The sequence below is a fragment of the Mycteria americana genome, chromosome 1 (genome assembly GCF_035582795.1).
Source record: "Mycteria americana isolate JAX WOST 10 ecotype Jacksonville Zoo and Gardens chromosome 1, USCA_MyAme_1.0, whole genome shotgun sequence".
NCBI classification, from domain to species: domain Eukaryota; kingdom Metazoa; phylum Chordata; class Aves; order Ciconiiformes; family Ciconiidae; genus Mycteria; species Mycteria americana.
In genome coordinates this window covers 2,128,519-2,154,941 of record NC_134365.1, presented here as the reverse complement: position 1 = coordinate 2,154,941, position 26,423 = coordinate 2,128,519, and the positions used below count along the sequence as shown (strand labels likewise).

The following is a 26,423-nucleotide window of genomic DNA, read 5'->3' as shown; positions in this document are numbered from 1 at the left end:
GTGGGTAGGGGTTATGAGCACCGTCCCGGGGCAAAACCCTACCAAAACCCTACCAAAACCCTACCAAAGCCCTACCAAGACCCTACCAAAACCCTACCAAAACCCTACCAAAACCCTACCACTCTTCAAATAGAGCCACATTAATTGGGATAACACTGTTAATCAATGCTGAAATCCCCAACAGGCATCCTTAGGAAGCATGAAAACCTTTGCATTTAAAATATCCTTGCACCAAGTGCCTGGCTACCTGGAGGACCAGGGGAAAAGCGTGGCTGCGTGATCCTGCAAAGTCCTGGCGACGGCAACAGCCCCATTTTTGGGTGACTCTCACCAGGCTATCAGGTTCAGACATCTTTCCCCCCCCCCCCTTTTTTCCTTCTGAATGGGGAGAGGCACCGCAGCCCCGTGACGTAGCCAGCTCCCTCTGATTTCATTTTAATGAAATCATGCCCAAATGAAGGCTCCACGTCTGGAGTTACGACTCAAACCCCGTGATCGCTCATTTTTATATATACACGAGGGAGGGGAAAAGCGTTTCCATAGAGAGAAAAACTATCACAGCCCTCAATAACAATAAAAGAAAAGCAAGGGTGCAGAAGTTCAGACGAACGCGCCTGATGCCTCTCTCCTCGGAGTGAGACCGCAGCAACCCTTTCCCATCCCGAGCACCGAAGACTACCAGGTGAGTGCCTGGATTTCATTTCTTAACCAGCAGCCGGCTTCATTTGCACAAACTTTAAATATTTCAGTGCTTTCCTTGGGAGATCAGGTTCCACGTTTCTCTGTAAAGGAGGAAAAAAAAAAGCAGGATAGGGAAAAGCAGCTCAAGTTATTGTGTTAGGAGCCTCCCCCCACCCTCCCTCCTAACCACAGAAATGTCTTTTTTATTCCTATAACAATTTTTGGAGGCAGATGAGGCTGGGCAGCATGGGTTGGGTTTGGAAAGCTTGAGAAATCAAAAAGTGGGGAGACAAATCACTGCTGCGGTTAAAGGGATGGGGAGGAGAGGAGGGCACAGCCCCATCCCCACCGGGCCAGCTTGAATTTTGGAGCCCTGGGAATCATCATCATCAGGAGAGATTCACTAAGCAAGCAGAGGCGGCATCAGACGGAAAAAGTTTAAAAAGTCTACAGGTCTCATCCACAGTGTTATTTTATTCCAGACTTACTTTTTGATGGGGAAAAAATTAGCTTAATCCAATGCCTCTGCTGCCGAGGAGCCCGTGATAGCCAGCAAATAGCTTTGTCCGCAGTTTGCCAGAGCTGCCTTGCCAGAGTGATTGACTTTCCGCTGTTAAAGCCGAGAGGCAGATCTTCAGCCCATGCCAATGGTCCTGCCATGGCTGTCGGCACCATCTCAATATAATGCCTGTAAATTGCTCACGGGCACTCCGGCAATTTCCAGCCTCGGTGAAGGGCACCGGCAGGTCACCCTCCGGCAGCGGCAGATTTAACTCCGACTTCCTCAGATCCACCACAGGTGTTTTTTCGTCTTTTCCTGCTTTTTTTTCTGGGGGGGAGGAAAACCCAATTCCAGCTTCTTTCCTGCTCCATAAAAACATTCTGGCATGCCAGGGCACAAAACTCCCATGCAAAAAAAAAAAAAAAAAAAATCAGCTTTTGCTGTCCAGCCAGCGCAGCGGACACTGCTTTTCCTTGCTGCTTTGCCTTGATTTTTGCTCTTTTTGCCAGGGTATCCACCCCACAGCTGAGGACCAGGAAACCAGACGCTGGGTGCTGATGCCTTTCAGTTCACGTTTCCCCCTTGCTCTGCTTTTCCCCTTGCTTGGCCGAGGTTCCCAAAGAGTTCTGCAAAACAAAAAAGCCTGAGTCGGCTGCGGGGCCAAGCTACCCATTTCAGACAGTTGTGAAATAGCTGTCGGGGAGAGGGAAGGTGGAGATGCTGCTCCGTGGCTCTGGAGAGGGCAGCAGCAGCTCAAACCAGCTTAGTTCTCTCTCCCAGCAGCCGTGCCAGCTCTGCAAGGGCTTTCAGAGATGTTCCCATTCTCCATCCAGCAGCTCGGGGCCAAACAGTGTCCGCAGGAGAGCAGGGGCTGCAGGCAGGGGCGAGAAATTTAGCAATTTCTCAATTCATGCCCTGAGCCCCCTGTCCTGCTAGCAGGGGCTGCAAGGAGTTTGCTGGAGGGGGCTGCTTCATCTGGGGCTGAAATGCAGCTGCAAAGGGAGAAGCTTTGGGGTGGGAGAAAGATGTTTGTGCTATTAAGCTTTTGCAAGCAAAAACTACGTCCCAAATGTCTGATTTGGAGCTGAAGGAAGGAGAGTTTTGGGCCCCAAATCACCCTTGCATGGAGTTGGTGTGCCTGGGAAGGGTTCTCCTCACCCATCCTACAGTGACGGCTTTGCCGGTGATGGCTGGGTCCTACCATGGCTGCTGCACGTCCTTCCTCGTCAGGACACAGAGCAGAGTTAAGGGGATGGTTCTTGCCTAGGGCAGCTCTGGGGGGTTTTGTGCAGGGGCAAGTGAGGCAAAGAAGTTGAAATCGAGTGGCTCCCTCAAATCCTGCCTGTACGACCAGCCCCAATGTCCCCCTCCGAGGGATGGCAAAGGGCAGAGTTAAGGGGACAAACCTGCCTCAATCTCCCCTTCCAAGGGACAGCAAAGGGCAGAGTTAAGGGGACAAACCTGCCCCAATCTCCCCTTCCAAGGGACAGCAAAGGGCAGAGTTAAGGGGACAAACCTGCCCCAATCTCCCCTTCCAAGGGACAGCAAAGGGCAGAGTTAAGGGGATAAAACCTGCCCCAATCTCCCCTTCCAAGGGACAGCAAGGGGCAGAGTTAAGGGGACAAACCTGCCCCAATCTCCCCTTCCAAGGGACAGCAAAGGGCAGAGTTAAGGGGACAAACCTGCCCCAATCTCCCCTTCCAAGGGACAGCAAAGGGCAGAGTTAAGGGGACAAACCTGCCCCAATCTCCCCCTCCGCAGGACAGCGAAGGTCAGTGTTAAGGTGACAGCACTTTCAGGGACTGTGGCTCAGTAGCTGAGGTCCAGGGTGACTGTTCCTGGGGGACAAGTGATTTGATTTGATTTGATTTGATTTGATTTGATTGCATCAGTCTGAGGACATCTCCCCCAGCCAGCAGCCCCTCGTGCAGCAAGGCACAGCCTCCCTTCCCAGCGACAGTCCCAAGACACAGCCGAACGCAGAGACTCGCAGGAGACGTCCCGCTCCACAAGAGTTTCCCGGGGGCTTCCCCCAGCCTCCTTGGCCCTCCACACTCCCGTCCCCATGGGAAATAACTGAGCAGCTCACAGCCCCAAACCAGCGCTGAAACCCCAGCCCCAGGCATGGTCCCCGCACCCCTGGGGACTGTCCCCCGGCCAGGGCTTGCCGTGCAATGTGCTTGCCACAAGATGGGGCCCGAAGATTGGGAATGCCAGCGCACCTCCAGGCACTCGGAGAGCCCCTCTGCCCTCGGGGCTGGCCCCAGGGACACTCGCCTGACCTCAACACGGGCAAAGACCCCCCCCGGGAGATCCCTTGTGGCTTTTTAGGTGGCCTTTTTGAGCGGTCAGGTGGGTATACAGGGAGATGGGTCACTTCCCAGAGCTACAGGACTCAGAGACGGGGAGGTTTTGCAGAGCAGGAGGGTTATCCTGAGGTTTTCAGCCCTCCCGAGACCCCAGAATTACCATATTTCTAGCAGGGAGCAATGCTGCTGTACTGTGATTTTGGAGGTGCCCACAAGTCTCCAGGCAGGGCTGTCCATGGTGGGGAATGCGCCCTGGAGGTGCCATCAGATGGGGCAGCCTGTCCTGCACCTAGGGTGGAGGGGGGTCCACCCTGTCCCGTGCCATCAGATGGGGCAGCCTGTCCTGCACCCAGGGTGGATGGAGCCATGGGGTAACGGGCAACCCTGGAGCACCCCAGGCCAGGGCTGGAGAGGGGACATGGGGCCATCAGTCTGGATCCCCCCTCCAGCACTGAGACCTACCTCACTCTCCATGCCCTTTTCAGACCAAGTTGGGTGAGACGGGCAATTGCCAACTTCAGAGAGCACAGAAACATCTCTGGTGCCTTCAGGCTGACCAGAGAGGAGCTGAAAGGAAAACCCACCTTTATAGCAGTTGGTGGTACCCACAGTTACTCTGTGGAGGTGTTAGGAAGGTGGAGAGAGTTGCATGGCAACTGCAATGAGACTGCCCCAGGCAGGGAGATGCCCACGGTAGAAACCAGCTCTCCTGCAGCAGGCACTTGTATTTTAGCAAAGGGATTTTACCAAATCCTTCCCTCCATGGAGTCTGCAGCCTTGCAAAGCACCTTGGACATCCCCCCTCCCACCCAGCACCCCAAAACCATGGGCTGAGGGGTTGCACCTTGGAGGAGGAGGCCCCAAAGCAACTCATTCCCACCTGCCCTAACCATTAAATGGAAGCTGGAGGGGGATCTGGGAGATGAACCCAGGAGCATGGGATGTGGGAGGATGGGGGGATTATTCCCCGGGCCCCACGGGAAGCTCATGCCCATCTCTGCCCTCCCCTTGCTCTCTCCACCAGGCAGGCTACCGCGATGCCCCACACCAGGCTGCTGCTCCTCCTCACCCTCCTCTGTGCCACCGAGACCGGGCGGGCTCTCCACCTCTACAACACTGCCTCCATCTTCAGCTGCCTCAACGCAGCCCTCGCCAAAGCCCAGAAGAGCCTCCCGGAGGAAAACGCCATCTTGGACAAGCGCAGCTTCGACTCCCCATCACCAGAGGAGGCTTCTGAGGAGGAGGGGGAGGACACAGTGGATGAAGAGATGGGGAAAAGGACGTTCCCAGGGGAAGGCCATTACAAATACATGTCCCAGGCACAGGTGAAGGGGAAGACGTACCAAAACCGAGCCAAGAGCGACCACCGCACCAAGGTCACCCTCTCCCTTGATGTCCCCACCAACATCATGAACATCCTCTTCAACATCGCCAAAGCCAAGAACTTGCGGGCGAAGGCCGCCGCCAATGCACATCTCATGGCCCAAATCGGGCGGCGGAAGTGACCCCCTGTGGGGCAGGGGAGACTTGGAGCAGGGCTGGCTGCATGGGGCCACCATCTGGCCCCGGCCTGCTGGCCAGAGGGGACTGACGGCCGTGTATGATATCAGTGTTGTATATTTTTGACCCATAGAGCTACCTGACTTTCATATCGCTTCTTCCTCCTTCTCTCCTTCCTGATCTCCTCCGTCCCTCCTCCTCGACATTTCCATGCGTGGGGAAGAGGCTTGTGTCCACAGCAGGGCAAGGGGACATGTCGCCTCGGGAAGGTCCCTAATTAAATCTACGATCTCTTGAGTTTCCAATGCTTTGTTCTCCCATCGCCTCCACCAGGTGCTCCGTCGGGTCTGTCTGGGGCCGTAGCCATTCCAAAACCTCCCTCCAGCTCAACCTCGCGGCCCTGTTCCCACCATGGTCCACACCCTCCTCCCTCCCATGTCCCCATACACAAGCCATCCCTACACACAGTCATCACTGCATTGGGAAGGGAAAAGCAAGACTGGTCAGGGGACCTCAAGAGGGATTTCCCAGTTTCTCCTCCTGGGGACTCTCTAGGTTTTAAAGTTGTCTTGCAACCACCCCTCTCCCCATCAGCACCTTCAGCAGTGACAGCTGGGACAGCATCACCCTCCCCATCCACATGGCTCTTCATGAGTATCCCCAGGCAATTGGTTGGCCCTGGCCAGGGCCACCCCATGGCCTCAGGTCAGTTTGGACCCCAAGATTTGCAGGCACCTTCCTGGCTACTCCAGACCCACCCCATGGGGTCTCTCCATGTTGCCCAATCTACCCCTGCCCACCTTTCCACTGCTCTCCCTTTCCTGGGAGACCTCTGTACAAGTCCTGCGGCTTCAGCTCCACATACACAGACTGTCCCCATTCACCCTGCTCTTTTCCACCCTCCACTGAGCCCCAGATCCCACCCCTTCTCCTTGGACTATTTATCCCTTCCTCTAAATCTCCCTTTCTCTTCACCTCCCAGCCCAGCTCCAAGATGAAACTCCATCTCTTGGCCTCCATCCTTGCAGGTAGCAGGCATGAAAGGTGGAGAGAAATTTGGCCCACCTTCCTCAGGAGACTTTTGCCAAGAGCAGCAAAGCAGCTCCCACCAGCCCCATCAAGGGCATGGCCATGAGGAACACTCCAGGTGGGACATCAAGAGGGGATAGGTCTCCAGCTGAAGGGTTGGCAGATGGACCCACCAGCCATCTGCAGAGGCATAGCTGGAGGCATCTCCTCTCTGCCCCACTGGACACCCAGAGGAGGCAACACAGCTGAATTCAGCCCCAGTGAGCACGTGCTCAGGTGGCCAAGGCTCCTAGTTGACCTACAGCCCGGGCACTCAGGACCCAAATCCAACTGAAGTCTGAAAAGCAAAACCAAAATCATACACCAGGCCCTACAGCATCTTCCCCTCATAGCACACATCTGCAGCAGACAACCCACCAACATGCCCACAGCATCTCTGTGCAATGAACTCCTCCTGCCTCAGCTCCAAGCACATACAGGGGAGCTCTTTCCTTGTTGCAGTCTGCTGTAGCCTTGGACTATATGTCCCTTTATGTGCACTGTATATAGCTTTATACATTTTTATAGGCCAACACCCTACACATTCATCCCCCGTTGGAATATTGAGCTCTTGTTGAGCAGAACATAGTCATCGTCCCCATTTTACACCCAGGGAAACTGAGGGACGCGCGCCCGCTTACATCTGGTCAGGCAAAGGAGGGCAGAGCAAGGTCAGCCCAAGCTGGGTACCCAGCTGGACGCACTCTTGTCCCTTTGTGGGTTTGGCCAGAGGTGCCCCAAGGTTGTCCAGGCTCAGCCTTTCTGATGCACAGGGCTGTCTAGAGGAGCCTTGGCACAGCAAGGAGCAACAGAGCGATTTGCTCAGAGCCGAGGGAGAAATCACTGCTTTGAGCAGAAAGTTGAAGAGATTTTCCCCTGTGTTCCCCAGTGAGCTCCAGTAAAGCACTGGCCCAGGCTGGAACAGGCTTTTCCCCACCACCAGCTGCCATGGGGATCTGCACCAGCCCTGCTTGGGGTCCTTTCCCAGCACCAGGTTAGACAAAGGGAACATCTCAGCCCCATGCTAGCGCCTGGAAATCAAAACATCACATCCCTGGTGCTCAAACTGGGTCTTTCTTCTGCTCGCCTTTAACAAAGGCAACTAACATTGAAACACCACCATGGGAGCAGATGAGCCAAGGCGTTTGCTGGCACCAGGCTGTGCTTGAACATGCAAAGCTGCAAAGCTGGGACAGGGACAGCAGATACCAGCTGATAGCAAATGATGGGGAAAGCAGAGATCCGCCCTCCCCAGCTGCATCCCCGCGAGGGAGTCTCACCCACACCCGGCACTGGCTTGGACATACCCTTCCAAAATTAATCCTCCTTCTCAACCTCTGGCAAGCGAGACTGAGGGTTGCTTGGAGGGGCTGAGACACAGACAGAGGTCGGAGGAGCCCGATTTCCTGAGGAAGCTGGATGGCAATAGGAGCACTGAAATCTCCATCAGCACCCTGCTGGGTCTGGGAGTGCGCAGAGCCAAGACCACCGTGCTTGGGAAAGACAGCATTGCTGCTTGGGGTGGTATGTGCACGAGTTTTGTAAAAGGCAGGTGAGGATTCGGTCTTTCCTGCCATTTCGTGCAGGGATGAAACCCAAGCTCTCAGTATTGCACTCAAAAGGAGTGGTTTGCTCAGGCATGGCTGCACAGCCACTGCAGGCTCACTCGGGCCAACACATCCTGCTGCTCCCACTGCCAGGTCCCTTCCAGCCTCTTTGTAATCCTTTCCCCAGGCAGCCAGGTCTTCCCTGGCCTCCAGGAACCCCCTTGTCCTTCTTCTCCTCCTGCATGTGCCAACACTCAAAGGCCTCCTTCACCCACCTCAGAGCAAACCAGAGATGCTGCAGCGGTTTCGGCAACCCCCAAGGACATCAGGTCTTGAACCCCGTCCTGGGATCAGGGAGGCCCCATGCCCATCTGGCTGAGGAAGGGATTCAGGCATTGTAACGCAACAGGCATTGAGCATCTGGCCAAAAATGCACTCCTACTGTGCAAGGAGGCACCCACGTTCACGTCCTCAGGGCTTGGCTAGGAAAACCAAGCTGGTTTCCAGCAGTGACTACGGGCAGAGTTCGTCCATGTATCTCAGGACAGAGAGCACAGGGGACACGGTGGCCTTGCAGAGAGTTACATCAGGAGCTGAGCCCTAAGCAGAGGGGTGAGATGCACTTCAGGCTGCAGATACACCTCCAGGGAGCCATCCCTGGTTGCATGAAGGCTTCCTTCTGGGATGTCCTGTCCCGCTCCTGGGATGATCCATCCCACCCTTGGGATGTTCTGTCCCAATCCTGGGGTGTCCAACCCTGCTCCTGGGATGTCCCATCCCACCCTTGGGATGTTCTGTCCCAATCCTGGGGTGTCCAACCCTGCTCCTGGGATGTCCTGCCCTCTTCCTGGGATGTTCTGTCCTGCTCTGAGCTGGGCCAGGCAGGGCTGTGACCAGCTCTCCCAGGAACAGACACACCCCCAGCCACCCAGGAGCTCTGCATGGGTCCCTCTCAACACAACTTGTGACATGGACAGGAGCACATTAACATGCAAAAGCCTACCCTGTTCTCCAGAGGGCTAGAAACTGCCCCCACCCTCAGCCCCAACTCCGTTGGCTGCTGGATGGGTGCTTTGCTCTGCTCCGTGTCCCTCTCACGTGCTTTTGCTTAGACTCATGGACCTTTGTCTTCCTAGCCATTTTCTGCAAGTTGTACCCCTGGGGGAGTCCCAGTTGCTGTTCTCCCTCTTGGCAGGCCCCGACCCTCCCACCGAACTCAAGAAGGGTGGTGGGACATAGGGTATTCATTCCACCCATGTCCAGGGCACTAGATCATGAGGTTTAGTAGCTCCTGTAGAGCCCGTCCCAATGTCTTAAGTCTAGATCAGATTTTAAAACTTCTGTTTCTGGCCTCTGGGACATCCCATGTCAGTGAGGTTCTTGCTTTCATGCGTGCTGCACAGAAAATAAAACCATTGTCCATTTGCAATGGGATGGTCTCACTGGTGCCTCTCAGTCCTGGCCTTATGCCATATACTGTCACCTCTCTCCACAGCTGCCCCGAGTCCTCCAGGACACCCAGCTTTTGTGGCTCTGGTTGAAAAGGAGCCAGTGCTGCCCTGGAGCTGAGACAGCCCAGTTTTCTTGTGACACCAGTGTTGGAGAAGCCATCCCAGCCCCATGACGTTACCCCACAGCAGCAGCTCCATTCTGCAAGTCTTGTCCATCCCCAGGAGATTCAACAGATGTGCTGTTGGCACTTGGAAAAGGGGGATGGAAAGTAGAAAGCACATTCCCAGCCCTGAAGATTGCAAAGAAAGTCTTAAAAAATGAGCCTCATTCTTTAAACAAACAAACAAATGAATAAATAAATAATAAAACCAGATACTCCTCCCCAAGAAAAAAAGCATTCGAAGCTCTTTTCCTGATTTCACAGGAAGTGCTCTTAGACATCATGGGGAAAGCAATGCTGAATGAGTACTTAAAAGCCAAAAAAACTCCAAACTCCATGGGTCTGCAGGTGCAAGGCCTTCAAAGCACCTTGATTAACCCCACAGGGCTATCCATCCCGGGGCAGAAACACCTGAACCCTTTGCCAGCAGGTGCCTGCATGAGGAGGGGGCAGCAGGAGGGAGCCCTTTAGCAGAGATCCCAGCTCTACCTGCTATAAAAGGCCCAAGAAGAAAGCAGGCAGGGTGTGTTCTCAGTGAGGTGGTTGTGATTGTGGTGAGGAGCCCAGGTGGTTCAGAGCCATGGTGAGTAGCTGTGGGGTTTGGGTTTGCTCTCTGGCAGCCAGGGCTGGTCCTTTCCAGCACTGCAGGAGGGTGAAGCTGGAGGTGGCTTTTCTTTCCAGCTGGGGGAAGGTGTCTTGCCCTTGGCTGTGGGCTTCCCTGGGAGTGAAAATGGCTGTGGGCTATGGAGAGGCATGTGAGCCCTGGAGAAGGGGCTCCTGGGGTTGTAGAGCTTGTGCTTGGGGGTGTCCAGAGCTGGGTTGGCCTTGCAAGGCTGATGTCCACCTCTTTGTGGCCTGGGGAGGACTACCCTGCTGAAATGCCTTCAGACCTGCCTGTCCCCCTGCATGAAGATACTTTGAAGGTCTTGCTGGTGGCATCTGATACAAGACTCAGCTAGGTGCTCAGCTGGTGCTGCTGTCAGGCTGGGCAGACCTGGAGCAGGGGATGAAGGTGTCTCCTTGTGAAGACTGGCTCAGCATCCCTGTTCTGGCCCTGGTGTGGTGGGTGGTTAAGGCTGTCCTGGGACTGTTTGTGTAGCAAGAGAAATGCAGTGGTGGCTGTGGTCTGATACACTACATATCAACCCTCAGAGCAGGACTCCCTGTTCTAGTGGAGGATGTTGCTGCCCTGTTTCTGTGCTTGGTAGGGGTCCTGCTGAGCCAGGCTTCTTGCACAAAGATAAGTTGAGAGTTGCTGTGCTGGGTCTCCAGGCCATAGCTAAAAGCAGGTGGTGTGGGCGGACTAAGCCTTGGGAAGCCCATCTGAGACTCTTATCTTGTGGCTCAGGGCTTCCTGAAGTGGATGTGTGGGTTTTTTTTTTTTTTCCCCCTAGTAAGCCTCAGTGGAAGTCTCCAGTACAGTCTCTCTGAACCCAAAAGCCTGGTTTTCACAGCCTCCTGTGTCAAGGAGTTCAACAGCTCAACCACACTTTCTGCACAGGGACTCCTGCCTTTGGTTCAAGCCAAGAGCAGTTGCTTCATGGGGCAAGTGATAGTCTTGTATGATGAAGAATCAGTCTCTACCCATCCTAGCTTGGATCCTCTCTAGCTGTCTCCAGCCAGCTGAATCTGCATGGCTGTATCTAGCCTAAATGGGGATGAGAAACTGCTCTGACAGTCAATACTTGAAGCCCAACAGCACAGGCTTCTCCCATCAGAGAGAGGCAGAGGTCCTCTGCTGCTGCCCATCTGGGTGGGGAGAGGTCTGCCTCTGCCTCCCTGGGAAGGGCATGGGGAGGGAGTGTTCGCACTGCTGTCTAAGGCTGGCTGGCCTGAATCATTCCCTCCTGCCCAGCTGAGAGCACCAGGTGAAGTACCTGGGAAGGCTGGCTGTGCCCTGTCTTCTGCCCCAAGGCAGGACCAGCAGAGCAAAGAGAAGAAACCATGAGCAGTTGGACTTGACAGCTACCATGTGCTGTAGGTTCAGCAGCTGAGCTTGGTGGCCTGCTCCTGGGAACAGGGCTGTTGAGCAATGTAATGAGTGCTGGGATGCAGAGGGACCTGCTGCAATCTCCCACCAAGGCAGATGCAGAGATTAGGGCATTGCAACATCTCTCTGAAGGCCTAATGCTTATTTGTTGCTTGTTCAGCAGCTCTTGGGTGCCTGCTAGGGACAGAATGCCCTGGCTGCCACCAAGCTGGGCTAATGCTCCTCTTGGCCATAGGTTGTTGGCCACATGCTCTAGAAAGACAGCTGGAAGTGCCAGCTTTAGTCTAATTGCTCAGTGCACATTCCTAACCTCCTCTTCTCTCCTGTCCCCATGCAGAGGGAGTGTATTTCTGTCCACATTGGCCAGGCTGGTGTCCAGATGGGCAATGCCTGTTGGGAACTGTATTGCCTGGAGCATGGGATCCAGCCAGATGGCATCATCTCCTCTGACCCATCGTCAGCGCAAGCAGACTCTTCCTTTGGGACATTCTTTAGTGAGACAGGATCAGGGAAGTATGTGCCCAGAGCAATATTTGTTGACCTGGAGCCCACTGTCATTGGTAAGTCATGGAAGGTCTCCAAACCTCTTGGGGGGAGGGAGGAGTACCTTCGCTGACCTGCAGTGTAGTGTTGGCCACCTAAACTGCTGGTGAGGCTGCCAGTTTCCATGTGAAACTGTATCTAAGTTAGTGCAAGTAACTTGGTAGGCAGTGGATCTTGTGCCATTGACACTCATGAGATCTCAACTTCCTCCAGATGAGATCAGGACTGGGACCTACCGCACACTCTTCCACCCAGAGCAGCTCATCAGTGGCAAAGAAGATGCTGCCAACAACTATGCTCGGGGCCACTACACCATTGGGAAGGAGATCATTGACTCGGTTGTTGACAGAGCTCGGAAAATGGTAACAACCCTGTGGAGGGTCTTCTGCATTAGCCCTCTGGTTGCTGTTGCCCTGGCCATCAAGAGATGCAGTGTGGGGGGAAGAGCAAGCAGATCTGGGTCAGCTTGCCCATGCCACTGTGACCTGGAACAACATGATGGGATGCATGTGGGTGTATGTCTTGCTGGTTGGGACTTGAGGGGAAAATAAGGGACTGAAGATGCCCCTAGCTTCAGCAGGAAAGCAAGCAGCTCCGATTTAACTGTCCAGGCAAGATGCCTTTCCCCTAATGGGTGCTGTGTCAATCCTGATCCAACATCTCATCCCAATCAGTGTCACAGCTCAGCTTCTGGCTAGTGTCTCCCCTTAGGCCCCTCCTCCCTTGTCTGGTTGTCTCTGGAGTATAAGGTTTCACTCATGTAGATGCTCAGAAGTGCTGTGATAACACTAAGATATTCTGGGTTTAGGTGGAACCTCTTAGTGGCCTCCAGACTCTTCCTAATCTTCTTGACTGCTAGTATTATGAGTCTCTATCTCACTCAAGATGTCACTCTCTCAGGCCAGGCCTTTCTGCCTGCTAAAAGAGGAGATAATTTAAAAGCAGCTGCATTTGCTGTGTCTGACAGATCTCACCTGTTAGAAGTGGAAGGTGTGTGTAAGCAGTAGTAGGAAAAAAAACCCTTAAACTTGATGGTTGAACAGAGTACCTTAGCTTAGTTTAAGTCCAAGGAGACCAGAATAACTCCAGTAACTTGGTCCTTCTGGCTCTTTCCCTGGTGCTGCAGACTGAGCAGTGCAGCGGCCTCCAAGGGTTCCTGGTCTTCCACAGCTTTGGGGGAGGCACAGGCTCCGGGTTCACCTCCCTCCTCATGGAGCGGCTCTCTGTGGAGTACAGCAAGAAGTCCAAGCTGGAGTTCTCTGTGTACCCAGCCCCGCAGGTCTCCACAGCAGTGGTGGAGCCCTACAACTCCATCCTCACCACCCACACCACCCTGGAGCACTCGGACTGCTCCTTCATGGTGGACAATGAAGCCATCTATGACATCTGCAACCGCAACCTGGACATCGAGCGTCCCACCTACACCAACCTCAACAGGCTGATTGGGCAGATAGTCTCCTCCATCACTGCTTCCTTGAGATTTGATGGTGCTTTGAATGTTGACCTGACTGAGTTTCAGACCAACCTGGTGCCCTACCCACGGATACACTTCCCGCTCACCACCTATGCACCCATCATCTCGGCAGAGAAAGCCTACCATGAGCAGCTGTCGGTGCCAGAGATCACCAATGCTTGCTTTGAGTTCTCCAACCAGATGGTGAAATGTGACCCGCGCCGTGGCAAGTACATGGCATGCTGCCTGCTGTACCGGGGCGATGTGGTGCCCAAGGATGTGAACGCGGCCATTGCAGCCATTAAAACGCGCCGGTCGATCCAGTTTGTGGACTGGTGCCCCACGGGCTTCAAGGTGGGTATCAACTACCAGCCTCCCACGGTGGTGCCCGGGGGAGACCTGGCCAAGGTGCAGCGGGCTGTCTGCATGCTGAGCAACACCACGGCCATTGCGGAGGCGTGGGCCCGCCTGGACCACAAGTTTGACCTGATGTATGCCAAGCGAGCCTTTGTGCACTGGTACGTGGGGGAGGGCATGGAGGAGGGGGAGTTTTCAGAGGCCAGGGAGGACCTGGCTGCCCTGGAGAAGGATTATGAGGAGGTTGGAAGGGACTCAGCAGATGGAGAGGAGTATGATGAGGAATAATATTTCTACCTGTGGGAAGGCAGCTTGGATGAAGCTTGTTGTAACCTAGTCTTGCAATTCCTTCCAGAGAAGGGAGGTGTGGGCTGGGTCTGAGGAAATGTGACTTGGAAACTCTGCAGCTTGGCCAAAAGCAACTCTTTGGTCAAGACTTGTGTATGCACAGTATTGGCTGAATAAATGGTGACTAGCAAAAGATCTTCTCCTGTCTTGATGTGCCACCAGACTGGCTCATGGTGGGGTGGTGGTGGCTGCAGGGTGGTTCCCATGTTGCACTGGTCACCACAGTCCTACCTGTAGGGCTTTCCTGCTTGTGGATGCTGGGGTGAGTGCTGTGAACTGGGGGGGGGGGAGGGGGAGTGACAGCCTGATGTGAGCCATCTGCCCTGGGGTGGAACTACTGTGTTAAAACGAACATTGGGATGATGATCCCCTTCAGGCACTGGCTGTCCATGGCCTCTCTGTGCTCAGACCCAGCTGGCTCTGGGTTTTCTGTGCTGCTCTCTGTCCCAGGCATAGCAGGGAGTGCGGTCAGGTTTCTCTGGTCCTCTGCTGCCATGCAGAGCCCTGCTAAAGCAATCCATGTCCAGCTGCCAGGGCTGGGCCTGCCTGGAAGTTCAACTGGAGTTGAGAGGAGAATTCAAATACTTCAGCTATCTGTCAGACCCCTGCAAAAGCACCCAAACCATGTCCTATCTCTAAGTTCTAAAGCAGGGAGCTGTCTCCCCAGTTAGACTTCTTCCCTCTTGTGCTGTGTGATGGCTGTTCTCCGGTATGGTGGGTTGACTCTGGCTGGATGCCAGGTGCCCACCAAAGCTGCTCTATTATTCTACCTCCTCAACTGGACAGGAGAGAGAAAAATATAATGAAAGACTCTTAGGTTAAGATAAGGACAGGGAGAGATTACCCACCAATTACTGTCATGGGCAAAACAGACTTGACTTGGGGAAATGAGTTTAATTTATTACCAATCAAATTGGAGTATGACAATGAAATATAAAACCAAATCCTAAAAACACTTTTCCCCTCCCTTCTTCCTGGGATTAATTTTACTCCCCATTTTCTCTATCTTCTCCCCACTCAGCGGTGCAGAGCGATGGGGAATGGGGGTTGCAGTGAATTCATCACACACTGCCTCTGCTGCTCCTTCTTCCTCAGGGGGAGGACTCCTCACACTCTTCCCCTCCTCCACTATGGGTCCCTTCCATGGGGTGCAGTCCTTCAGGAACAGGCTACTCCAGCATGGGTCCCCCATGTGGTCACAAGTCCTGCCACCAAACCTGTTCCAGCATGGGCTCCTCTCTCCTTGGGTTGGCAGGTCCTGCCAGGAGCCTGCTCCAGTGTGGGCTTCCCATGGGGTCACAGTCTCCTTCAGGTTCATCTGCTCTGGTGTGGGGTCTCCATGGGCTGCAGATGGATATCTGCTCCACCGTGGACCTCCATGGGCTGTAGGGGGACAGCCTGCCTCACCATGGTCTTCACCATGAGCTGTAGGGGAATCTCTGCTCCAGCATGTGGAGCACCTCTTCCCCCTCCTTCTTCACTGACCTTGGTGTCTGCAGGCTTGTTCCTCTCACATATTCTCACTCCTCTCTCTGGCTGCTGTGGAGCAGGTTTTTTCCCCCCCTTCTTAAATATGTTATCCCAGAGGTGCTACCACCATTGCTGACTGGCTTGACCTTGGCCAGGGGTGGGTCCATCTTGGAGCCAGCTGACATAGGCTCTGTTGTACTTAGGGGAAGCTTCTAGCAGCTTCTCACAAAAGCCACCCCTGTAGCCCCCCTGCTACCACAACCTTGCCATGCAAACCCAATACACCCAGACATGATGCAAAACTCCTTGCAAAAAACTAATGAGCTGAAAAAGGGGATTTAACTTGATTTCTGCAGCTCCCCTGGACTGGAGTAGGTTATTTCTCCACTGGGGAGCCTCTTCCCAGTAAGTGATCCAAGAAAAGGAGCTGGCTGGGATATGGTGAGGAAGCTGGATCTGCAGTCAGGCTGTAATTGAAGGGCTGACAGTGTTGGCTCTGGGTTGTACTGGAGGAAAGTTTAAACAACCTGAGGCAAGGGTGGTGGGGGGTGGTTATTATTAAAGCCTGTCTCTACTTGCCATTACTCAGCTGGGCTCCTGGGGGTGGCAATCTGCCAAGGTCACTAAGGTGGGAGCTCCTGGGGGCTGTCTCACCTCCAGCTGCCCTCTGCCTGGGGGAGCAAGGCTGCTTGGACTGGTGGAGCTAGCAATGTGATGACTGCAGAAGAGGGAATGAGCAATCCTCTGCCTCCTCTGAGCCTCCCAGGACCTCCAGATACAGCTTTACGTGCTGGGAAATGCCACTCTGCAGAGGGCTGGTGCAGACCCCAAAGTGATGCCCAAACCTCCTGCCAGAAAAAAAAAGAGGGGGACAAATAAGAAAGAAAGAATCTCAGGCAGGGGCAATGCCAGCTCTGCCTTCCCCTCCTGGGTAGTTGGCCAGGAGCTGTGAGGGTTGCTTGATTTTTTTGTGGGGGGAGCTTTTCTTCTGCTCAGCACAGATGTCCTGGGATAGGGGTCTTGTTTTGGAGTTCATGGTCTGCCTTGCTTGTGGCCTACTGCCAAGGCAGGTCATCTCCATGCTCATAGTGCAGGGCTGCAGGAGGGAGGCACAGCAGCAGGAGTGGCTGTACCAAGTCTGGTGGCCTGAGGTCACATCTAGACTATCTGATTTTATGACACTGGAAAGGCTTCATCTCCATGGATCTATTGAACGCTCTGCATTCTTGGAGGGTCAACCTCCTGCTTGGAAAAAGTACCTTTTTTTTTTTTTCCCTTCTGATTTTAAATTCTCTGGTGTGCCCAATAGCTCTCGAATGCAGAGCTGTATCTTGTGGGCTCTTACCCACGCTGGGAGTGGGGGAAAGGTCCAGCTGTTAGTCTGTTGGGGACACGGGCATCTCTGCAGCCACAGCATGGTCTTGCCCACTGCCCTGACAGCCTTGCAGCTCCATCAGGGCATTTTTATGAATGCTGATGAGCTTCAGGTTCATCTGCTTGCGATGGCAGCAGGATCCTTTCTGTCACATCTGTGTGCAATGGCCCTAAGCTGGGCCCAGAAGTGATGATGGAATGTGAGACAGTTTGCTCACCAGCCAGACGAAGACCATGTCCCACTGCTGAAGACCAACCCCCTAAGCAGCCTCATTGCCGCTGGCCCCAGGAGGACCATGCACAGCTCCCCAGTTGCTCCAGACACAGCTCTCAGCTTGCATTAGGCCATGGGATGGAAGGAAGAGGCAGCAGGTGCTGCTGGATCAGGGCTGGAGAGCACCAAGGAAGAGGGAATTTGCTCAAGACCTTGTGAGAAGTCAATGGCAGAGCTCTACCTTGAGCCTCCTCCTTGCAGGATTACGATGAACAAATCTGCCTGACCCCTGTGATCTACCCTTATTGCGGTAATGAAGTAGCGACTGAATGTGGTGAATGGGCTGGAGCAACGTGATGGAAACACGGATCCTGCAGGCTGCTCCATGTGCTACTGTTTAGTGGACCTTTTTTTTTTTTTTTATGACCACGTTTGCTATTCCAGCACGCAGGTAGGGAAAATAAAGCTGAAGCCGTGCAAGGAAATGTGTGCCGCTCTTGGGTGTGGGTCTGGAGGGTCTGCCGCTCACGAAGAGGCCAAAGCATTGCCTATGGCCATCGAGCTGGAGATGCCAACTCCCCAAAGCCACGGGAACGCTCTCCCCCTGCCAAGGAAAATCCTTTCCTTCCCTCCCTCACTGCATTTGTGGGAGGGCAGGAGCGGGTCTGTGCTGACAGACATGCCAGAGTAATTGATTTCAGTAATAAACCACCTCTCCAATTACATCAGCCCTGGTGCCGTGCTGATGGCTTTCCAAGCTGCAGGAGCACATGGCTACGTTCCTGCCCTTGCTCAGCCACGCTGGCTTGGCTTGTGGCTCCAAGTGGGAGTGATGCTCACCCTTTGTCCACCCCTGGCTGCTGTCACCCACATTTTTGGGGGATTGAACCAGTGACTTCCAGTCCCAGCTCTCTGTGGGGAATGGAGCCACCAGGGAAAGGTGGCAGCCCTCAAGACCATGCCTGGAAACTTCCCAGCACATTTACCTGTGGGCACAGAGCCAGGAGTCATCTTTGCTCTTTTGGAAAGCATCTTGGAGCCCTGAACTGTCTCATATCTGGCAAACAGAGCAGTTACCATTCCCCAGTGAGGGTATTGTCAGTGCTAGGGGCATGGTGTAGGGACAACCAACTGGAAACCCAGGAGGTGGGTTGGCCCTGTCTCCAGGAATCAGAGCACAGAAAGTGACCACCTAGGGTGGATGAGAGGAGACCCACCCAGCCCCAAGGTCTTTGGGTTGACCTGCTTTGGGGTATGTCAATGTAGTCCCTCACCCCAGCAGAGCTGGAGATGAAGGAGCAGACCCATCAGATGAGGCAGGAGCTGCTTACCATCCCCAGAAGGACCAGCCTCAGAGAGCAGTCTGATGCTCAGCCTCCCCAAGAGCAATAGGACATGCCTAACATTTCAGCTCAGGCAATCTCACAGCAGTGAGTTGAGCACAGAGCAGGCTTCAGCCCAACAGGGATCTTCCTACGGGTCCATCTACTGCCCATTCATGCCATCAGCACCCCAGCTTTTTAGGCTAACAGCAGTCAACAAGGAGCTCTGGGCTCCTTCCACCTCCATCTCCCAAGTACAGGACACAGCAACACCTCCTCCTCCCTCTAACCATCCCTGGCTGTACCTCCCAGTGCATCGCTTTGGGAACAGCTCCAGAATCATACCCCCACCACAGGAGAGGGCAGCTGTAGCTACAGAGCATGGAGGAGGGCTGGAGGGGGGGAATAACTGGCCCCACTTTGAGCTAGAGCCCAGCATTGAAATAAAGGGTGGATACGGGGCTACGGTATACAACAAAGTGTAACGCAACAGCCATGAGCAGGGCACCTAGAGACTCAAAGCAGCATGGAGCCAACCATTCTCCTATCCCACAGGCTTATGAACACTCCCTCTCCATATCTTATCAGGGGCATTTCATTGCTTTTCCTCCTGAGTCACCCCATCACACAGCCCTGGCTCACCCTCTCAGGGCAGACTCCAACCCCTGGCACACGGGGCTAGTTGATCACTCACCACCAACTCCAGCAACTCCTCAACAAGACCCCAGCTCAGAGCTACAGCACTGCCCCAACAACCAGGACTTGCTCAGGCAACAAACAAGCTTCACCAGAGATGGTGAGGAGGCAAAACCCCAGCAGACAGGTATTCTTGACCCTGGCACCACGCCTCATTATCGCACTGGTCAAACTGGGGATTTGCTGCCTGCTCCCAGGCACACTTCCTCTGGGCTGCTCTTGGAGGTGAGAAGAGCAGGATCCAGCTCCAGCCAGACAAGTCCCTGTAGGATATAGGTCATTTCCCTTCACAGCAATAATTATGGTTGATGATCCTCACAGATGGCCTACCCAGAGCACATCCTTATCAGCATTTGCTATTTTCCCCAAGACAACACATCCATGCAGTTAGGACCTCCCCACAGAAACACCCTGATTAAATCTGAAGAACTCAGAGCAAAAAAAAAAAGTCTTTATTCATATACAAAAAGACAGTTGCATAGAAGTGTATAGGTACATTTCTAATTAAAAGGTGCTTTTACAGTAAAAGCCAGAGCAAGAATTTGCCATTTCAGCCAAAGCAGGCAGCTTGCAACATTCCCCTGAACTAGGAACCAGGATCCTCTTCCCAGGCAGGATGTGTCCCCAACACTAAGCCAGGCACCTATTCAGCTTCACTCATTTCTAAACAGCAGTGTGAGAAAGCTCGGGACACCCATGCTACAGAAGTGCACTATGAGCACATAGACTATGCAAGCAGAAAAGGTATAATACGTCAAACAGTAGCGTTGAGGTTCAGGACAATCCTTTGGCACCTCCAGGCACTCAGGACCAGTTTAGCCTGATGACAGAGGGTTTGTATTTCATCTGAGGTTTGACTTCATTAAGAACAGACTGCAGTTTGTTAATACTCATCCTCATCAGCCTCATCTTCTTCTCCATCTGCCGAGTCCCTTCCAACCTCCTCATAATCCTTCTCCAGGGCAGCCAGGTCCTCCCTGGCCTCTGAAAACTCCCCCTCCTCCATGCCCTCCCCCACGTACCAGTGCACAAAGGCTCGCTTGGCATACATCAGGTCAAACTTGTGGTCCAGGCGGGCCCACGCCTCCGCAATGGCCGTGGTGTTGCTCAGCATGCAGACAGCCCGCTGCACCTTGGCCAGGTCTCCCCCGGGCACCACCGTGGGAGGCTGGTAGTTGATACCCACCTTGAAGCCCGTGGGGCACCAGTCCACAAACTGGATCGACCGGCGCGTCTTAATGGCTGCAATGGCCGCGTTCACATCCTTGGGCACCACATCGCCCCGGTACAGCAGGCAGCATGCCATGTACTTGCCACGGCGCGGGTCACATTTCACCATCTGGTTGGAGAACTCAAAGCAAGCATTGGTGATCTCTGGCACCGACAGCTGCTCATGGTAGGCTTTCTCTGCCGAGATGATGGGTGCATAGGTGGTGAGCGGGAAGTGTATCCGTGGGTAGGGCACCAGGTTGGTCTGGAATTCAATCAGGTCAACATTCAAAGCACCGTTAAATCTCAAGGAAGCAGTGACTGATGAGACTATCTGCCCAATCAGCCTGTTGAGGTTGGTGTAGGTGGGACGCTCGATGTCCAGGTTGCGGTTGCAGATGTCATAGATGGCTTCATTGTCCACCATGAAGGAGCAGTCCGAGTGCTCCAGGGTGGTGTGGGTGGTGAGGATGGAGTTGTAGGGCTCCACCACTGCTGTGGAGACCTGCGGGGCTGGGTACACAGAGAACTCCAGCTTGGACTTCTTGCTGTACTCCACGGAGAGCCGCTCCATGAGGAGGGAGGTGAACCCGGAGCCTGTGCCTCCCCCAAAGCTGTGGAAGACCAGGAACCCTTGGAGGCCGCTGCACTGGTCAGCCTGCAGCAGAATAATGTATATTTACCTCTCTGTGTTAAGGACTGGAATAACTATCCTGAATAATACAGCAACAAATTCTGCTTAGAGCACTGACTGGCCAGAGTGCACCCAATCCCTAGAGTGGATTTACTCGGTATATCTCCCTACTGAGCACCTTAAGTATACATCAATCGACTGCAGCATTTCCATGGAGATACCACAGGTAGCTCTGCATGGTTAGATGGAAACTCTTGGCAAATTGCTCCATTATCAGCTCAATGCATACCTCAGCACCTGAGAGAGGATGGGAGGTAGCATCGGGGTCCTAGACCCTTAGGAGACATCTCAAAAACATTTCACTGACAGGCATCCAAATACATTGTTACAATCCTGCTTCGCTCCTATCAAATGTGGAGTTTGGTCTTCCCAGCCTGGCTACCAGTTGTCCATTTAGAATTAATATCCACAATTGCACAACCAGGGTGTGGCTTGCCTGTGGTCAAAAGTCCTTCTCTTCTGTCTCTTAGGTCTAGTGTTGTGTCACTTCATACATGTATGATATGCAATAACAGTTGCTTTTAGGGCAGATATACAGGTTCAGATGGCCCCTTGCTTTACTGAGCCCCAAACCTAATCACAGCAGCAGCAGCCCTTGAGCTCACATAAAGGGGTTTTTCTTCTAAGATTTTTACCCCAAACCCAAAGTTTAATTGTATTGTCCATGGTGTGTTATTTTAAGGGAAAGACAGTCTCTTCTCTTACCATTTTACGAATTCTGCTGAGGACAGTGTCTATAATCTCCTTTCCAATGGTATAGTGGCCACGAGCATAGTTGTTGGCAGCATCTTCCTTGCCGCTGATGAGCTGCTCTGGGTGGAAGAGCGCATGGTAGGTCCCAGTCCTGATCTCATCTACACAAGGAGGAGCAGTCATGAAGAGCAGCACACAGTTACAGGTTCTGGACATTAGTGTGACAGAGTAAAACACACAGCAAATCTACCAGGAGCCCATGTGAGACAGCAGTCATGGCATGGTTAGTTGAGACTGGGGATAATGGAAGGGGTAAGAATAACCCCATGCAGACTAATTTGTCAAGGTCCTACTATACCTCCTCCCTCTTCACCCAGCAGCCACCTTGAGATCCTAATGTAATTTGGCTTAAAGAATTAGGACACTGCCTATGTTTCTGATATTATTGTAGGATTATAGTTACCGTATGCAGCTTGTGTTTCTGCTTGTTGCAAAGCATCTTGAGGTGGCTGGAAGCACTACCTCCATCCTCTGCTCTACAGCACACTGAAGAGGAGACAGAGTGCCTCCAGTGTTGACATTTCTGCTAGATGTATCTGACCCAGCTTCAGGCACCTTACGAAGACAGGTGTTAGGAGCAGTTTCTCTGGGCTCCATGCAGTCAATGAGGTTGGAGACACCTCCAGAGAGTATTTAAACCCACTCAGTCTCAATATTGGATACATTTCATATTTTACTGGCTCGCTCACTAGGTTCCCAATTTAGTGCCTTGATAAGGTGCCTAAAAATTAAGTGGAACCAAAACAAAAGTCTACATTCCTTCCATTAGATGAAATAATGAGTCACACATCCTAGATGGTAAGATAGGAGCAAACACCCAGGAGCCTAGCAGGCGGAGGCAGGTAGATGTAGGTGGTTGGGAGTCATTTCCACCAGTTCCTTGAGCAAAAAAAGAATTTGTTTTCTAGGAAGGTACTCTAAATCAAAGTGCCACAATTGAGTCAAACATCCAGAGATCACTAAAGGAGGTGGGGCTGGAAGGGGAAGTAGAAAGCTTGCAGTAGCAAGACACCCAGTTTCCACAGAACCATGAAATATGTAGCACCCATCTGCCCAAAGATGCTTCACAGTTAGCCTTAAAATCAGATGTACCACGTCAGGTCATAGGATGGTGTAATTCAGTTCAGAGCCACTGAGGTTAATAAACCCATACCACTTTACACCTGCTGAGGATCCTGCTCAAGACAGCAGGTCTCTTAAAAGGAGGGATCAACTAAAGACAAGTCAGTGTAGTAAGAGCAATGGGTTTGTCACTCCCGGTCCATTTGGAAATGCAAACATTGCCTCCTTCTGATGGCTGGAGACATTTAACTAGAGCAGAGGAGTGAGAGCTGCTGGGCAATATGGGCAGCAACACAAACCCCAAGTAAGAAGGGTCAGAAGTCACTGTTAAAGATGCCACAACACCCAACTGCCCCATTATTACCGATAACAGTGGGCTCCAAGTCTATGAACACTGCCCGGGGCACGTGCTTCCCAGACGCTGTCTCACAGAAGAAGGTCTCAAAAGAAGAATCCACTTGTTCAGACTTCGGCTCCACAGGTTTCACCTGCTTGGGGCCAGGAATGGTCCCGTCCGCCTGGATCCCATGCTCAAGGCAGTACAGCTCCCAGCAGGCATTGCCCATCTGCACACCAGCCTGCCCGATGTGGATGGAAATACATTCCCTCTGGAAGGGGAAATGGCTTGTTAAGGCAATTTTTAGACATCCTGTGACTTAGCACTAGCCCATCACAATTCTTGTTTGAGCCATTTGCTACTGTGGATGATTAGGGAAACAGGCAGCTTCCGCCCACTGCCGGGAGTTGGAACAAGGATCAAACCATGATCTGCAGGGCAGCTGGACACAGCCGAGCCACACATGTAGTGTCCCTAGGAAGGGCTCTTCCAGCCCAGGGGAGGAGAAAGGAAGGAGGTGATGGGCTTCATGCTGAGGCAGGAAGCAGCTGAACAGTGCTGGCTCCTCAATCAGTGCTCCTGCCATGGAGTGGAGCAGCTGTCAATCCCCCGGGTCCCAGGGCAATGGGGCATCAGGGACAACAGCTCCAGGCTCCCCGAGCTAAAAAAACTCTGCACCAAGCAGGGAGAAGCCAAGCTTGGGAAACACACAGCCAAGCCGGGAGTCACAGCAAGAAACAAGGCTAGAGGAAGCCAGCAGTCGCCCAGGGCCAGAACAAGGGCAGGCTGACACCCGGGGAGAGGCTCAGAGTCCTGATTTAACCAGGTCACCCTCCAGGAGCCTCTAACTACCTCCAGGGCAGTACTGGAGGTACTGGCGTCTTCTGGAGACTCTCTGGGGACTTTTGATGGTTGCACGCTTCCCTGGGTAATTGGCATCTCTGCTGTTTCCACCACCCCAAGATCAAAGCACTGCTGCAGCGATGACTGAGGCACATGTCCCGGCTCCCAGGCAGAGACTCCCAATTACAGCCATGCATGGCATGGGGCAGTGCTGCTTCCCAAGGGATCACCATGAAAGGGAGCTGGTGATCCCACCTGGGGATGACAAGCAGTGCAGCTGATCCCATTATTTGTAGCACTGATGGGCAGCTTGGTTCAGGTCTCACCTCATTTCTCACCATCACCCAGTCCTACCCAGAGCTGGGGGTCTCCACAGATAAGCCCAGCTCCCCTGCTCCAAGTAGCCCACCTTGAGCAGAGCATGACAAATACCACTGGCAGCCCAGTTGTCTCAGGGCTGAGAGGACATCTAGGGGTGTGCACACCCCTAGACGTGACTATCCTGCCAGAAGGACTCTGTGTCTTGAAAGTCACTGCCCTCTAAGTAATGCTAGACAGTCCTGGGCGCCAACCATTTGTGGCAGTAGCCATCAGGAGAGGATGCAGTGCAACTTCTCCACTCTTAGTCTCCAAGCATCGATGTCCAAGACATTTCTCAGTCCTCAAGCAACTCCGATGGCCACCGCATGTCCAGGTCATCCACCATAAAGCTAGACACTAACTGGATGAATGCTCCTGGTACCACAGAGGGACACCAACCCCTTTACCCACAGCTGGCTAAACACCTCTTAATCCCGGTCTGGGCCAAGACCACCAGTTCTGCTGGGTGTGGAGGCTGTGTTTCAGTCCTCCCTCTCCAAGTTGATATTTGTACTATGTGGGAAATGCTGACTGCCATTTGCCCATCCCTCTCAGCAAGATGGTTGCAATAGCTCCTCGCCACAGTTTGCAAGGGTCAGCGCCACAGCCGCTTCACCAGTGCGAGCTGGGACAGCTGCTCCGCTCACTATCCTCTCCCAGCTCCCTAGTCCCAGCACCTGCTTCAAGGGAGCACTGGTATTTTCAGTCCAGAGCTCAGGGAATGGGCACAAAAAAAAAAAAAAGGTAGGAAAAAAAAAAAAAAGAGAGGGGCCTGCTGGAAGGAAGAAAGTGCAGCTTTTTTCTGCAGGTATTTTCCCCCCCTCAAATATGCCAGAAGGTTTTTTTGAGATCCCAGAGCTCCAACATTTGCATCAAGATGAACTGCATTTTACAGACTCTGGCTATAGGCAGCCTATTGTTGTCCAGCTGATTTTCCCATTGGAAATACCATGTAAATATTTAACTGTTTTATAGCCAAGACAGACTCTAGAAGTCAGCAGATAAAAGGAAAAGTTCAAAAGCTGACTTGCTAGGAGTTACTTTGAAGTTTTCTTCTATTTGCAACATGCAAAGGGACACCATCAGATTTTCCAACAAGTTACTCTTTTGCATTCACAATAAGGTGACAGTTGTGTTATTCTTTACAAAGAGTTTCAGCTAGATCAGCCAGCACTGTTCAGGGTTGCACTTTTTTTAGTGAGCAGATCAATCCCCTTCAGTTTCACAGCTGCAAACTCTTTAGATTAAAGATTCAATTAAAAAGCTAGAAGGAAGGGGGACTTTATTCATTTAATATCTAATCCCAAGGGTTTGTAGCAGACAAAGGCAACATGGCAGCTCACTCCTAAGGAAAAAAAAACCCTAAAGGTCTCTGCAAGTTGCACTAGTTCCCTGTGTCAGTGCAAGAGTTGAAGTGTTAAACTTTGGGAAAAGGGCCAGCAGCGTCAAAATTTAAACTATAGTCTATCACATAGTTGTGTATCGAGATATGCTGGTTCCCCAAATAAAGTAAAACCCAGCTTACATTAAAGAGACAGAAACTTTGCAAGTCTACAGACCCCACCTTAGGAGCTGCAAACTCGGAGTCAAAAGCAGCAAGAGGCCACCTAAATAGCTCTTCTCCAACCAAGTTCCTCACTTTTCCCTTATAAGGAGCAAACACTGAATCAATAAACCATAAGGTAATCAGCAATTAAACAAAGCTGTTTGGAATTAACATCCCCAGGAGAAAGGAGAGAAAAAGAACAAGTAAACTGTTTAGCTCAGTACACTTGGAAAATATATAATCTATATTTTAAGTTGAGACTAATACAAATACAAGGCATGCTCTTACCATGATGAGACTGGAAGCTTGCTAAGTTCTAAGCAAAACAGCTGCTGCTCCTGCCTCTCCCTGCAACTTTATAGCCCAGGAAGGCTTGACTCCACCTGAATATAAAGAAGCTTTCTGCTAGCTTAAAGGAACAGAGCTCCTTTTCTTTTACATCCCTAGAAATAGCAAGGGATAATATGATCTATTAGTGTCTAGCTGGTGTGATTTCTGTGATTAAATAGCCTTGGGTACAGTGCAATGTGAGCTTTTTTCATATTTTTTTCAAAGAGCCTCAACTGGGGAAAAAAAAAGTAGATGCCAAAGTTTGGGTTTGGTTAAAAAGAAGGAAACTCTGGGGAAGTTTGA

At 52.6% G+C, this 26,423-nt stretch overlaps 3 protein-coding genes across 3 annotated transcripts; 2 read left to right on the top strand and 1 right to left on the bottom strand.

Moving 5' to 3' along the window:
- The first annotated feature begins 439 nt into the window (after positions 1-439).
- On the top strand, positions 440-5,141 carry UCN3 (urocortin 3). Its single transcript, XM_075515309.1, has 2 exons — positions 440-682; positions 4,517-5,141. Exon 2 carries the CDS (start codon positions 4,530-4,532, stop codon positions 4,995-4,997), a length of 468 nt encoding a protein of 155 aa, XP_075371424.1. The 5' UTR covers positions 440-682; positions 4,517-4,529; the 3' UTR covers positions 4,998-5,141.
- A 6,440-nt stretch (positions 5,142-11,581) lies between these two features.
- LOC142416068 (tubulin alpha-1C chain-like) lies at positions 11,582-13,850 on the top strand. The gene is made up of 3 exons (XM_075515191.1): positions 11,582-11,769; positions 11,966-12,114; positions 12,879-13,850. The coding sequence occupies exons 1-3, from the start codon at positions 11,589-11,591 to the stop codon at positions 13,848-13,850; spliced, it is 1,302 nt and encodes a 433-aa protein (XP_075371306.1). The 5' UTR covers positions 11,582-11,588.
- Positions 13,851-19,422: 5,572 nt separating this feature from the next.
- On the bottom strand, positions 19,423-26,218 carry LOC142416006 (tubulin alpha chain-like). Its single transcript, XM_075515077.1, has 4 exons — positions 26,079-26,218; positions 23,069-23,312; positions 21,595-21,743; positions 19,423-20,853 (listed from the first exon to the last, which is right to left on the bottom strand). The coding sequence occupies exons 1-4, from the start codon at positions 26,079-26,081 to the stop codon at positions 19,870-19,872; spliced, it is 1,380 nt and encodes a 459-aa protein (XP_075371192.1). The 5' UTR covers positions 26,082-26,218; the 3' UTR covers positions 19,423-19,869.
- Positions 26,219-26,423: the final 205 nt, after the last annotated feature.

Coding starts and splice junctions, on each gene's coding strand:
- LOC142416068 (XM_075515191.1), top strand. CDS start 11,589: ATGGGCAATGCCTGTTGGGAACTGTATTGCCTGGAGCATGGGATCCAG. Junction 11,770..11,965: donor CCTGGAGCCCACTGTCATTG/GTAAGTCATGGA, acceptor AACTTCCTCCAG/ATGAGATCAGGACTGGGACC. Junction 12,115..12,878: donor TTGACAGAGCTCGGAAAATG/GTAACAACCCTG, acceptor CTGGTGCTGCAG/ACTGAGCAGTGCAGCGGCCT.
- UCN3 (XM_075515309.1), top strand. CDS start 4,530: ATGCCCCACACCAGGCTGCTGCTCCTCCTCACCCTCCTCTGTGCCACC.
- LOC142416006 (XM_075515077.1), bottom strand. Junction 21,744..23,068: donor CTTGGAGCCCACTGTTATCG/GTAATAATGGGG, acceptor CTCCTTGTGTAG/ATGAGATCAGGACTGGGACC. Junction 20,854..21,594: donor TCAGCAGAATTCGTAAAATG/GTAAGAGAAGAG, acceptor ATTCTGCTGCAG/GCTGACCAGTGCAGCGGCCT.